This window comes from Pongo pygmaeus, chromosome 19 (assembly GCF_028885625.2).
Source record: "Pongo pygmaeus isolate AG05252 chromosome 19, NHGRI_mPonPyg2-v2.0_pri, whole genome shotgun sequence".
Classification (NCBI taxonomy): domain Eukaryota; kingdom Metazoa; phylum Chordata; class Mammalia; order Primates; family Hominidae; genus Pongo; species Pongo pygmaeus.
In genome coordinates, this window is record NC_072392.2 from 18,930,875 (window position 1) to 18,945,830 (window position 14,956).

The 14,956-nt window shown below is 42.8% G+C and overlaps 1 protein-coding gene across 4 annotated transcripts in view; it reads left to right on the top strand.

Annotated features, from left to right (window-relative positions):
- COPS3 (COP9 signalosome subunit 3) overlaps positions 1-14,956 on the top strand; it is a 35,630-nt gene that overhangs the window by 2,860 nt on the left and 17,814 nt on the right. Inside the window, exons 2-6 of one of the 4 annotated variants that reach the window (XM_054459211.2) lie at positions 3,324-3,453; positions 8,209-8,321; positions 8,410-8,459; positions 11,366-11,458; positions 14,689-14,868. In XM_054459211.2, coding sequence (XP_054315186.1) covers positions 3,324-3,453; positions 8,209-8,321; positions 8,410-8,459; positions 11,366-11,458; positions 14,689-14,868 — 566 coding nt within the window. Of the gene's footprint in view, positions 1-3,304; positions 3,454-8,208; positions 8,322-8,409; positions 8,460-11,297; positions 11,459-14,688; positions 14,869-14,956 lie in introns of those variants that run through there. The other 3 variants (XM_063656615.1, XM_063656616.1, XM_054459212.2) reach the window with 3 other exon arrangements.

The following is a 14,956-nucleotide window of genomic DNA, read 5'->3' on the forward strand; positions in this document are numbered from 1 at the left end:
AGCACTACTCCTGTAATTCCAGCACTTTGGGAGGCCAAGGTGGGCAGATCATCTGAGGTCAGGAGTTCGAGACCAGCCTGGCCAACATGGCGAAACCCCATCTCTACTAAAAATGCAAAATTAGCCAGGCATGGTGGCGGGCGCCTGTAATCTCAGCTACTCGGGAGGCTGAGGCAGGAGAATCGCTTGAACCTGGGAGGTGGAGATTGTGGTGAGCTGAGATTGTGCCATCGCATTCCAGCCTGGGCAACAAGAGCAAAACTGTTTCAAAAAAATTTTTAAAAAAGTAAAAATCAAAAAAGGAAATCTTCGAGTTTCTGTTTTCTCTGCTCTTCTTCAGAATTTTCTAATGTAAACCTCAAGAGAATATTACAATATTCAGCTTTCTCTAATTAGAATTTTATTGGCCCTCACGCCTGTAATCCCAGCACTTTGGGAGGCCGAGGCGGGCGGATCACGAGGTCAGGAGATCAAGACTGTCCTGGGTAACACGGTGAAACCCCGTCTCTACTAAAAATACAAAAAATTAGCCAGGTGTGGTGGCGGGCGCCTGTAGTCCCAGCTACTCGGGAGGCTGAGGCAGGAGAATGGTGTGAACCCGGGAGGCAGAGCATGCAGTGAGCCGAGATCGCGCCACTGCACTCCAGTCTGGGTGACAGAGTGAGACTCCATCTCAAAAAAAAAAAAAAAAAGAATTTTATTGGCCACATTTCTGGTTGCACTGATTTCAAATACACTCTGTGACACTTAAGCTTTTTTTTTTGCTCTGCCCTTGGCCCTGCACTAATTAATTATCTGGTGATTTCATAGTGACCCAGCTTTTATTTCAGTCTCAACTTGGCACTGATTGTTAACTAGTAGAGAACTAATGGATTGCAATGTTTATTTCTGGGTGTTACAAATTATTGTTAATATATTTAGAGTAATGGGTTACAAAGGCAAATTACTCAACTAGAAGTTACTTCATACCTACCAGTGAGATCTGTAATACAATGATGATGAGTTAGTATTTCCCAGTTAAATCTGTGTGATCTCAAGAGGTGACACCTAATAAGATCACAGCTGTTTTATTCTTGTTTTGTAATGCCTATATAATAATGATATATTTTCTTTGCTTTCAGTAAAACGTATCAAATTGAAAAGTGTTAAATTATCAAAAGTACCTAGCTATAGTCACATGTATTTTAAGCATTATACTATGTTGTATTCTTTTAGTAAGGAAAAGATTATGCAGTTGCTCTGTAGAAATAGAGAAGTTGGAAACTTGAGGTTAGTGCCCATGGACTTAGATATATCCTCACTGTTAGCGGAAAGACAGCTAGAGTGTGACCATGGTATCTGTCATGACAGTCATTTTCAAAATTGATGGGTCTACTTCAAGGTACCAATTCAGGCCTAATTTTTTTTTTCCCCAGAAAAACAGAGTCTTGCTCTGTTGCCCAGGCTGGAGTACAGGGGCGCAGTCTCAGTTCACTGCAGCCTCTGTCTCCCGGGTTCAAGGATTGTCCCAGGTTAAAGGATTCTCCCACCTCAGCCTCCCTAGTAGCTGGGATTACAGGTGTGCGCCACCACACCCAGCTAATTTTTGTATTTTTAGTAGAGACAGGGTTTTGCCATGTTGGCCAGCCTGGTCTTGAACTCCTGACCTCGAGAGATCTGCCCACCTTATCCTCCCAAAGTGCTGGGATTACAGGTGCGAGCCACAGCAACCGGCTGAGGCCTAATTATTAATAGATTCTGTACCTTAGTTGTTAAAATGTAGCATTGCAGGCAGAGTGTGGTGGCTCATGCCTCTAATCCCAGCACTTTGGGAGGCCAAGGCGGGAGGATTGCTTGAGCCCAGGAGTTAGAGACCAGCCTGGGCAACATAGCAAGACCCCTGTCTCTAAAAAAACTTAAAAAATAAGATGGGCATGGTGACGTACACCTGTAGTTCCAGCTACTGGGGAGGCTAAGGTGGGAGGATTGCTTGAGCCCAGGAGATGGAGGCTGCGTCGAGCTGTGATCACACTACTGCACTGCAGCCTGGGCGACAGAATGAGACCCTGTCTCAAAAAACAAAACAAAACAAACATAGTATTGCAGTATAGGGGAAAAGTAGATCAATTAGGAGATTAATTCAACAAGTAGCTGCTTGATGAACTGCTAAGCAGGTGATATATTCTAGAGCTAGAGAAAGGGACAATCCCTCCACCTGAGTTTACTGAATTACCTAACCACTACAGTCCCATGCGAGGCAGAGAGGGCAGATACCCAGCTGAGGGAAGGGAGCTGAGATGAGGGTCTAGAGACGCCACAAGTTGATTGCTGAATGCTGGATGAGGCTCAGTCAGGTAGCAGAGGATGTGGGGGAGAAGGACAGAGAACAGCATGTGTAGAAGCATAAAGAGGAGAGAAGACAGATGTTGATTTTCTGAGCTTGCTCTGATCGAAGAGTAGGTGTGTGAGGGGAAGCAGCAGGAGATAAGGTTGGAAAGGTAGCAGTTACTGAAGGGCCTTAGTCCAGGCTGAGGCGTTTGCACTTCTTAAAGTCATTGGAATAACTTGATTGAATGCATAATTTAGAACAGGCAGTACTAATATGGAGTGGGGGTTGGAGGAGAGAAAGATCACAGTAGGCAGACCATTGAGAAGATTTATGATGTAGGCCGGGCGCAGTGGATCACGAGGTCAGGAGTTCAAGACCAGCCTGGCCAAGAAGGTGACACCCCCCCGTCTCTACTAAAAATACAAAAAAATTAGCCCAGTGCAGTGGCAGGCGCCTGTAATCCCAGCTACTTGGGAGGCTGAGGTAGGAGAATTGCTTGAACTCGGAGGGCGGAGGTTGCAGTGAACTGAGATTGCGCCACTGCACTCCAGCCTGGGCGACAGAGTGAAACTCCGTCTTAAAAAAAAAAAAAAAAAAAAAAAAGATTTATGATGTAGTCCAGACAAAAAATGATGAGGATCTGAATTAGGGCAGAGAGGAGAGAGAGAAAGAAACGGAGCTGAGAGACTTAGGAAGTAAAACTAAATCATTTGGATGCAGAGAGCTGTTAATAGTAACGTGCATTTCTGGCTTGGGAGACTGGAAAACAGAATAGAGAAAAAGGTGAAACATTCAAGGTCGGAGAGAATTGGGAGGTCCAGTGTAATCTCTAATTCGTTTTGAGACCACGGACAGGTTGTTTCACTCCTGTGGTCCTGGATCCTCATCCGAAGTGAAGGAGATTAAGAATCATTTTTGGGAACTTCAGGCTCTGAAGTACAAAGTTGTGGTTAGAGTTCCATTAGTTTGGTTAGTGCTGTAGCTGAAATGCAATAGTGTTGTTCCTGTTTTCCAGGGCAAATGACACAGCTTTGTGAACTGATCAACAAGAGTGGGGAACTCCTTGCGAAGAACTTATCTCATCTGGACACTGTTCTCGGGGCTCTGGATGTACAAGAACACTCCTTGGGCGTCCTTGCTGTTTTGTAAGGGGCATCTTCTTTTATAATTTTGTGCTTGTTAAAACTGAACACTCTGCACTTTCTGGCTTTATTTTTATTTATTTATTTATATTTTTTGAGATGGAGTTTCGCTCTGTCGCCCAGGCTGGAGTGCAGTGGTGCAGTCTCGGCTCACTGCAAGCTCTGCCTCCCGGGTTCACGCCATTCTCTTGCCTCAGCCTCTTGAGTAGCTGGGACTACAGGCACTCGCCACCCGCCCCAGCTAATTTTTGTATTTTTAGTAGAGACAGGGTTTCACCGTGTTAGCCAGGATGATCTCGATCTCCTGACCTTGTGATCCACCCACCTTGGCCTCCCAAAATGCGGGGATTACAGGCGTGAGCCACCACGCCCGGCCCTGGCTTTATTTTTATTTATTTTTTTTTTTGGTGTAGAAAGTAAACCATTGTAAATAACATTGAGCTCTTTTGCAAAACTAAAGTTATAGCAGTGACAGTTTTATTCATTCCAGCTAATCATTGCTTGTTATATTTTGTTCAATTTTATCATTTTTAAAAACTCCTTTATGTGTCCAGGCACAGTGGCTCACACCTATAATCCCAGCAGTTTGGGAGGCCAAGGCGGGTGGATCACCTGAGGTCAGGATTTCAAGACCAGCCTGACCAATCGGGTGAAACCCCGTCTCTACTAAAAATAGAAAAATTAGCCGGGTGTGGTGGCGGGTGCCTGTAATCCCACCTATTTGGGAGGGTGAGACAGGAGAACTGCTTGAACCCAGGAGGCAGAGGTTACAGTGAGCTGAGATCATGCCACTGCACTCCAGCCCGGGTGACAGAGTGAGACTCTGTCTCAAAAAGAAAAAACTCCTTTATGTTTATACAAATCCTGAAAATTTGTTTTAAAAAATGGCCATCTCAATTGTGGGGACTATAGTTTGCATTTATCTGAGTACTTTTATCCATGTAATCCATAGGATTGTCCACATTTTCTAAATTAAAAAGAAGTTCAGAAGAGTACTGCCACAGGGCATGGCAGAATACATTGAATGAAAATATCGGCTGGGCACAGTTGCTCATAATCCTAACACTTTGGGAGGCCAAGGTTGGAGGATCATTTGAGGCCAGGAGTTTGAGACCAGCCTAGGCAACATAATAAGGCCCTATCTCTGCAAAGAATAAAAAAATTAGCTGGGTGTAGTGGTACATGCCTATAGTCCTAGCTTCTCAAGATGCTGAGGTGGGAGGATCGCTTGAGCCCAGGAGTTCAAGGCTTCAGTAAGCTACAATTAAGCCATTGCACTCCAGCCTACATGACAAAGTGAGACCTTTTCTCAAAAAAAGAAAAAGTATCAAAGATCCAAAGCAACATTGCTTAGAATTCCCTTGAAACAAATTTAAGCTATTTAAGACCAAATTAAATAGACCTTATTTTAATTGGGGTTCCTTGTAACTGTGTACTTGACAGTAGAATTCTTTTTCTCTTGATGTTATAGTATTATAAATTGGGATATTGTGGTTGTCATGACATTTGAAATGATATAAATAAACTGAGAAGAAATTGACTTAAGGTGAGAGTCTGGCTTCACTTACGCTGGGATTCCTGAGACAAAGGTATGTGTCCGGAGCAGAGTTTAAAGAAGAAGCTTTGTCAGAATGGAAGGATCTAGAGTTATGCTCTGCAGTATGGTGGCCACTAGCCATATGCAGCTATTTAAATTAAAATTAAAGATTCAGGTGCACTTGCCATGTTTCAAGTACTCAGTAGCCACATGTCGTCACATGTCCTTGTCTCAGCACAGGTTTGTAACATATCCACCACTGCAGATACTTCTATTCGACAGTGCTGGTAAGGATTTCTACTGTCTGTATTTTCTTATTTATATGAAAGAGCAGATGCTGGGCACAGTGGCTCACACCTGTAATCCTAGCACTTTGGGAGGCTCTGTTTGAGACCAGCCTGGGAAACATAGCAAGACCCCATCTCTACAGAAAAAAAAAGTGGCCAGGTATGATGGCTTATGCCTGTAATCCCAGGACTTTGGGAGGCTGAGGTGGGCAGATTGCTTGAGCTCAGGAGTTCGAGACCAGCCTGGGAAACGTGGTGAAACCCTGTCTTTACAAAAAAACACAAAAATTAGGCAGGCATGGTGGTGTATACCTATGGTCCTGGCTACTCAGGAGGCTGAGGTTGGAAGATCACTTGAGTCCAGGAGATTGAAGCTGCAATGAGCTGTGCTCATGCCACTGCATTCCTGACTGGGTGACAGAACAAGACCTTGTCTCCCCAGAAGAAAAAAAGTTAGCCAGGTGTGGTGGCACATGCCTGTGGTCCCAGCTACCCAGGAGGCTGAAGTGGGAGGGTTGCTTGAGCCTGGGAGGTCGAAGCTACAGTGAGCTATGCTTGCACCACTGCACTTCAGCCTGAGTGACATCAAGACCCTATCTCAAAACAGAACAGAGAGCATGCATGTTTTATACACACATAAACTCACATATACATGTATATCAGGTGAGTAATGGACATGAAAGCATTTTGAAGCTATAAGGTGTTTACTGTTGTATATGTTAGATAAGGTATGGAAAGAATACTGAGCTTCTGGCTGAGGACCCTGGTTTTGAATCTACATATTCTTCCAATTTTGAGTTGTGGGGCCCTGAGCTTCATATTTTTATTTATAAACTGGCAGTCGCAGTGCCTCACTGACCTATTGTGATCCCCAAATGAAATTGTTTCTGGCATGTCTTGATAATTACAAAGTGTAAATACAGATGTATGGTGACATTATTAAGTCAAATAATACAGTATAGATGGAAGCAGATAAACCAAAAGATGTGGTAGAAATTATGATTAGATAATATCCATTTAGTTTTTCTTTTTCTTTTTTTTTTTTTTTTTTGAGACAGTCTCACTCTGTCACCCAGACTGGAGTGCAGTGGCGTTGTCTCAGCTCACTGCAACCTCTGCCTCCCAGGTTCAAGCAATTCTCAGCCTTCCGAGTAGCTGGGACTACAGGTGCATGCCACCACACCCAGCTAATTTTTGTATTTTTAGTAGAGACAGGGGTTTCACTGTGTTGGCCAGACTGGTCTTGAACTCCTCAACTCGTGATCCACCTGCCTTGGCCTCCCAAAGTGCTGGGATTACAGATGTGAGCCACTGTGTCTGGCCTAATTTTTCTTGAAATTACATTTCAATAGTGCTTTTTTTTTTTTTTTTAAAGGATTTGAAATTTACTTACAACCAATGCCTTAATAGTGCTAGTTTACATGATTTCTCCCCTAAAACCTATCACCAGTGCCTTCTCGGAGTGTTTCTCATGGCAGTCTGAGTTACTTGGGAAGGATCACCTGAGTCCTCCCTCTTCTCACCACTCCACTCCTCCTGTCCTGCCCATCAGTTGTTCTGTCAGTGTTATTCTCAGATAGACCACACAGCTGGTGGCAACATTTTTAACCTAAGCTGCTGCCCACCTCCAGCCAGCCCATAGCTCTCACTCTTGATCCCCCTTAGTATGTTCTCAAAGCAGGAAAAGCAACTGATTTTTTTTTTTTTTTTTTTTTTTGAGAGAGTCTCCCTCTGTCGCCCAGGCTGGAGTACAGTGGTGCAATCTCGGCTCACTGCAACCTCTGTCTCCTGGGTTCAAGCAATTCTCCTGCCTCAGCCTCCCGAGTAGCTGGGATTACAGGCATGTGCCAACATGGCCCAGCCAATTTTTGTATTTTTAGCAGAGATGGGGTTTTACCATATTGGCTAGGCTGGTCTCGAACTCCTGACCTTGTGATCTGCCCATCTGCCCACCTTGGCCTCCCAGAGTGCTGGGATTACAGGCTTGAGCCACCATGCCCAGCCTGTTTGGCTTCATTTAGTGGAATTTTTCATCTTGAAAGTTGTTCCTTATTAAATATATATATTTTTTATATATATAATATATTATATATAATTATAATATAATATATAATTATATTAGAGACAGAGTCTCGCGCGCTCGTTGCCCAGGCTGGAGTGCAGTGGCACCATCTCAGCTCACTACAACCTCCGCCTCCTGGGTTCAAGCGATTCCTCAGCCTCTCGAGTAGCTGGGGTTACAGGCATGCATGCACCACCACGCCCGGCTAATTTTTTTGTATTTTTAGTAGAGACGAGGTTTTTCCATGTTGATCAGGCTGGTCTCGAACTCCCAACCTCAGGTGATCTGCCTGCCTTGGCCTCCAAAGTGCTGGGATTACAGGCGTGAGCCACTGCGCCAGGCCTAAACATATTTTTCTTAACCCTTATTTGTGTCTGTTCTGTATCTTGATTGTGCAAAATAACCAGGTCAGGAAAATCTCATGGATTCTAGTTCTAATTTATTTGTTTTTTGAGACTGGATCTTGCTCTGTCACCCAGGCTGGAGTGCAGTGGCATGATCATAGCTCATTGCAGCCTCAACCTTCTAGGCACAAGTGATCCTCCAGCCTCAGCCTCCCAAGTATCTGCAACTACAGGCATGTACCCCCATGCCTGGCTAATTTATTTTTTGTAGTAGAGACAGGGTCTCACCATGTTGCTCAGACTGGTCTCAAACTCCTGGCCTTAAGCAGTCCTCCTGCCTCAGCCTCCCAAAGTGCTTGGATTACAGGCATGAGCCACTGTCCTGGCCTAGTTCTTAATTCTAAAAAATACTGTTGCTCATTTAATTTTACAGAGTATTAGAGGCAGGATGGATTTCTTGCATACGTTGCTTCTGTATTTTATCCCATGAACTATCAGGGTAATACAATTCTTTTCTCCTTATTCTAGGTTTGTGAAGTTTTCTATGCCCAGTGTTCCTGACTTCGAAACGCTATTCTCACAGGTTCAGCTCTTCATCAGTACTTGTAATGGGGAGCACATTCGATATGCAACAGACACTTGTAAGCTAAATAACATTTTATTCTCCATTGAAAATATTTTGCCCTTGTGGTTATATTTATATTTTGAATATTTTGTTATTGTATCTAGTTGCTGGGCTTTGCCATCAGCTAACAAATGCACTTGTGGAAAGAAAACAGGTAAGAAATACTATTCAAGTATTCCTAGTTTTGTTATAATATGTAAGTAGCTTACACAATGAATTACTTTATTAAGATTCCAGTTAGTACTGAGCATCCACCACCTAGATATCTGTGGTCACTTGAGAGCACTCACAGCCATTGCTGTAAGCACAGGCAGCCCCCGTGTCCCCTGAATGAGGTGGGGGCACGGAGTGGTTTCTTTCCTCAGGGAGGCTGCTGCTGGAACTACCAAGTAGTTGGAATTACCAAGCCAGTACCCTTTATGTTGTAATATGCTGGGTTTTATCTGTTACATTTTTTCTTTTAACTTTTAATTAGGAGATTATTTTAGCCTTACAAAAAGCTTCAAAAATAATATAAAAAATTCTCATACATTTCACCTAGATTTTCCAAATGTTAACATTTTACCACACTTACTCTTTTTTTTCTCTTCCTCTTTTATTCTGAGCCATTGTAAAGTAAATTGCAGATATGCTGTTGCTGTTCTTTATCCCTAAATACTTCAGTGGGTAAAGCCGAAAAATTAGGACATTCTCTTACATAGCACAGTGTAATGGTCAGCATCCAGAAATGAACTCTTACTTTTTTTTTTTTTTGTTTTTTTGGAGACAGAGTCTCGCTCTGATGCCTAGGCCCGAGTGCAGTGGCGCCATCTCTGCTCACTGCAACCTCCACCTCCCAGGTTCAAGCAATTCTCCTGCCTCAGCCTCCTGAATAGCTGGGGGGACTACAGGTGCATGCTGCCATGCCCAGCTAATTTTTTGTATTTTAGTAGAGACAGGGTTTCACCATGTTGCCAGGCTGGTCTCGAACTCCTGAGCTCAGGCAATCCTCCCGCCTTGGCCTCCCAAAGTGCTAGGATTACAGGCGTGAGCCACCACACCTGGCCCAGAAATGAACGTTAATATAATGCATCAACAAATTGACAGACCCCATTTAGATTTTCCACCAGTGAAAAGAACTGTCTTTTGCTATAAAAGGACATTAGCTGTTTGGACAGTGTACTATATAATAGCAAAAGAAAACCGTGGACCATGGATTGCATTACATTGCTTTGTCTCTTTAGTGTCCCTTAATCTGAACAGTTATTTCATTCTTTATCTTTTATAATACTGACACAATTTATAGTGTGGATTTTTTAAAAATTTATTTAGTTATTTATTTTTTTGAAATGGAGTCTCATTCAGTGCACTCCTAGGCTGGAGTGCAGTGGTATGATCTCAGCTCACTGCAACCTCCACCTCCAGGCTTCAGGTGATTCTCGTGCCTCAGCCTCCTGAGTAGCTGGGACTACAGGCGCATGTCACCCTTCCCAGCTGATTTTTGTTTTGTTTTGTTTTTTGAGATAGAGTCTTGCTCTGTCACCCAGGCTGGAGTGCAGTGGCGCGATCTTGGCTCACTGCAACCTCCACCTCCTGGGTTCAAGCAATTCTCCTGCCTCAGCCCCCCGAGTAGCTGGGATTACAGATGCCTGACACCATGCCTGGCTAATTTTTGTATTTTTAGTAGAGACAGGGTTTCAACCATGTTGGCCAGGCTGGTGTCGAACTCCTGACCTCAGGCGATCCGCCTGCCTCGGCCTCCCAATGATTTTTGTATTTTTAATAGAGTGAGGTTTTGCCATGTTGGCCAGGCTAGTCTCTAGAACTCCTGACCTCTGGTGATCCGCCTGCTGCAGCCTCCCGAAGGGCTGAGATTATAGGTGTGAGCCACTTCACCCAGCCAGGTGTTTCTTTTTAATTTGAAAGTAAATTTAAGATTAGTGGTTTGAAAGAGGCTGAAAATAGAACCAGTTGTTATTTTGTAGTACTAAGTAACTGTGTTTGAAAGAGATGGTTAAGAAAAATCGTGAGTTTTTGAAAAAGCTATAAGTTATTGAGCTATTTTTCATATATATATTTTTATATATATATTTATATATATATTTATATATATATATTTATATATATTTATATATATATTTATATATATATTTATATATATATTTTTATATATATTTATATATATATTTATATATATATATATTTATATATTTTATTTTTATTTTTATTTTTTTTTTTTTGAGACGGAGTCTCACTCTGTTGCCCAGGCTGGAGTACAGTGGCGTGATCTCAGCTCACTGCAACCTCTGCCTCCCGGGTTCAAGCGATTCTCCTGCCTCAGCCTCCTGAGTAGCTGGGACTACAGGCGCATGCCACCATGCCTGGCTAATTTTTGTATTTTTAGTAGAGACGGGGTTTTGTCATGTTGGCCAGGATGGTCTCGATCTCCTGACCTCGTGATCCACCCACCTTGGCCTCCCAAAATGCTGGGATTACAGGTGTGAGCCACCGTGCCCGGCAATTTTGGAAGAGACTGTATTTTAGTCTTCCAAAAACTGATTATGCCTCACTTGACACTTGGTCTTGTTATTTATAATCAGGGCAGGAAACAGTCCTTTTGAAATCTATGGTGTTAGTTTTGGTAGTAATTTACTACCAGGTAAGGGGTAGACTGCCCTATGGGAAAATGCCAACACCCTTAGCCACAAGTAATTTTCCTAAGCATAGGCTGTTGTCTCTTGTATAATAAGTGATTTGGAAAGTTTTAATTTGTTTAGATGTTAATATAATGAACTGTTGAGAAAGTAATACTGTTTTTGATTATTGATCTTCATTGTAAAAATAAAAGCTTTTTATGATTTAAAAAATGGTGCTGAGTTATTTACAAATTTCAAGAAACAGCTTAAGAAAACGTTTTCTGACTTAAATGGGACAGAAATTTCTTGAAGAGTATGGAAACCTCATATTGCTGTTTAAAGGAACCTATCAATTAGTATTATTTTTTATTTGTAAGTGACAACATAAGATCCAATGTGCTGCCATCTTTGAGAACTTATCTGAAAGAGATGTCATTTCTGACAGCCCCTGCGAGGAATTGGCATCCTTAAGCAAGCCATAGACAAGATGCAGATGAATACAAACCAGCTGACCTCAATACATGCTGATCTCTGCCAGGTAAGCAACCAAAGTGTGTGATTCACACCAAGTCAGAGGTGTAGGTTGTTTATGGGCTTGCTCAACATTGGGTTTGATAGGCGAAGGCAAGTTGGTGGATATTGTGATGTGTTATAGAAGTTGGAATATGTGGGTACATGTATTACATTCAGGCGGGTGCTGGATGCAAACTCTAGGATGGGGCTCAACTAGTAAGCTTGTCGAACAGATAGGGTAATTAATAGTTGTAACTTTTTTTTTTTTTTTGAGACAGTCTCGCTTTGTCGCCCATGCTGGAGTGCAGTGGCACAATCTCAGCTCACTGCAACCTCTGCCTCCCGGGTTCAAGCAATTCTCCTACCTCAGCCTCTCGCGTAGCTGAGACTACAGGCACCCACCACCAAGCCTAGCTAATTTTTGTATTTTTAGTAGAACAGGCTTTCACCGTGTTGGCCAGGCTGGCGTTGAACTCCTGACCTCATGATCCACCAGCCTCACCCTCCCAAAGTGCTGGGATTACAGGTGTGAGCCACCACACCCGGCCCTAGTTGTAACTTTTTTTTTTTTTTTTTTTTTTTTTTTGAGACAGTCTTGCTCTGTCACCCAGGCTGGCGCGATCTCAGCTAACTGCAAGCTCCGCCTCCCGGGTTCATGCCATTCTCCTGCCTCAGCCTCCCGAGTTGCTGGGACTACAGGCGCCCGCTGTCACGCCTGGCTAATTTTTTTGTATTTTTAGTAGAGACGGGGTTTTACTGTGTTAGCCAGAATGGTCTCGATCTCCTGACCTCGTGATCCGCTCGCCTTGGCCTCCCAAAGTGCTGGGATTACAGGCGTGAGCCACCACGCCCAGCGTGTAACTTTTTTAAAAATCCCGAATCATTTTTTTAAAATTGTGGATCCTGCCAGGTGCAGTGGCTCATGCCTGTAATCCCAACACTTTGGGAGGCTGAGGCGGGTGGATCACCTGAGGTCCGGAGTTCCAGACCAGCCTGACCAACATGGAAAAACCCCATCTCTACTAAAAAAAAATTGTGGAACCTGAGACTTAACACAGCTAACTTCTTCCACCTTAAAATGTTATTCATTTATCTTTTTTTTTTTTTTGAGACGGAGTCTTGCTCTGTTGCCCAGGCTGGAGTGCAGTGGCATGATCTAGGCTCACTGCAACCTCTGCCTCCCAGGTTCAAGCAATTCTTCTGCCTCAGCCTCCTGAGTAGCTGGGATTACGGATGTGCACCACTACACCCGGCTAATTTTTGTATTTTTAGTAGAGATGGGGGTTCACCATTTTGGCCAGGCTGGTCTTGAACTCCTGACTTCAAGCGGTCTGCTCATCTCAGCCTCCCAAAGTGCTGGGATTACAGGTGTGAACCACCGTGCCTGGCCTCATTTATTTATCTTATTTTGCGATGTTCAAAGTCCAGAAGGCAAAAGGGCAGGTATATAATGAAGTCTCCTTCCCATTCTGTTTGCTAGCCATCTATTTCTTCTCTACAAAGGAAACTATGTTAGTTACTTCTCGTGTATCCTTCCAAAGACTTTTTATGGACATAAAAGCAAATATGAATATATGTTTTCTCATTTTTTACACAAATTTTAATGATCTATGCATACTCTTATGTAGCTTGCTTTTTGTATTTAACATATCTTGGAGATGATTCTGTAGTGGTACTCTACAGGTAGGGAGTATTCTATAATATGAGTATGCGATGGTTTTAGAAGTCTGCATGGGATATTTACATTGTTTCCTTCAAGAATAACATGGTGGCCGGGCGCGGTGGCTCACGCCTGTAATCCCAGCACTTTGGGAGGCCGAGGCGGGTGGATCATGAGGTCAGGAGATCAAGACCATCCTGGCTAACATGGTAAAACCCCGTCTCTACTAAAAATACAAAAAATTAGCCGGGCGTGGTGGCGGGCGCCTGTAGTCCCAGCTACTCAGGAGGCTGAGGCAGGAGAATGGTGTGAACCCAAGAGGTGGAGTTTGCAGTGAGCCGAGATCGCGTCACTGCATTCCAGCCCGGGCAACAGAGCAAGACTCTGTCTCAAAAAAAAAAAAAAGAATAACATGGTATGTGGATTATGTCAAAGACATGTTCTAGTTTCATATGAAGATGTGCTTTTTAATGTTTTAAAAAAATTGTGATTGAGGTACAACATACAGACAGTAGAATACTAAAGTGTATAGCTTCATGAGTTTGTACGCATGTCTACACTGCATCTCCATTAGCTAGATAACTGTTCTAAGGGCTTGCTTTCTTGAGTTGCACAATTCCCTATATTTACCTAAAGGATTAAAACACTGGAAAGGATTAATTAAAGGAACCACTTCTACTTTTATCACACCATGCTGGTCTCTTTCCATTCCACTAGTTCAGTAAAGAGAAAGAGGACACACTCTTTTTCCCTCTAATCAGATGGGTAGGGATAGGTTAAGGGATAAATGAGTCTTGTCTGTAGAGTTCTCTATTCTCAATCATCTCTAGCATGCTTGGCCTTATAGTTGTTTAGCTTTTTATAAAGAAATGCTTCCCCAGGTGAGGTGGCTCACGCCTGTAATCCTAGCACATTCGGAGGCCAAGGTGGACGGATCACTTGAGGTCAGGAGTTTGAGACCAGCCTGGCCAATGTGGTGAAACCCTGTCTCTACTAAAAATACAAAAATTAGCTGGGTGTGGTGGTGCACGCCTGTAATCCCAGCTACTCGGGAGGCTAATGCAGGAGAATCACTTGAACCCGGGAGGCAGAGGTTGCAGTGAGCTGAGATCATGCCACTGCACTCCAGCCTGTGTGACAGAGTGAGACTCTGTATCAAAAAAAAAAAAAAAAAAAGTAATGCTATTTTCTTCTGAATGGCTAAGAAAATGGAGTACAGGTTGAGTATTCCTAATCCGAAAATTTGAAACCCAGTCCGAAAATTTGAAACCCAAAATGCTCCAAAATCTGAAATCTTTAGAATGCCAGCTTGGCACTCAAAGTGCTCATTGGAGCAATTGGATTTCAGGTTTTCAGATTAGGGATGCTTAACTGGTATGTATTCTGCAAATATTCCAAAATTTGAAACACTTGTGGTCCTAAGCGTTTCAGATAGCAGATACATGAAATGTGTTGACATTTAGATAATTTTGGTCAATAAAATGTAAAACACAATTACATTATTTGGAAATTTCTGGAATCTATGAATTTTCTCCTTCTGCTAATACCTGCCTAAGTAAAATTAAAGTGATGATTTAATATCAATTTGTTCACAGCTTTGTTTGCTAGCAAAATGCTTTAAGCCTGCCCTTCCATATCTTGACGTGGATATGATGGATATCTGTAAAGAGAATGGAGCCTATGATGCAAAGCACTTTTTATGTTACTATTATTATGGAGGGATGATCTATACTGGGCTGAAGAACTTTGAAAGAGCTCTCTACTTTTATGAACAGGTAATCTTCTCTCTAAAAATTAGCTGAGGTTGTTCTGAACTTGTGTGATCAAAAAAGTGCTCCCATAGGTTTGTGGCTAGAGTGGACT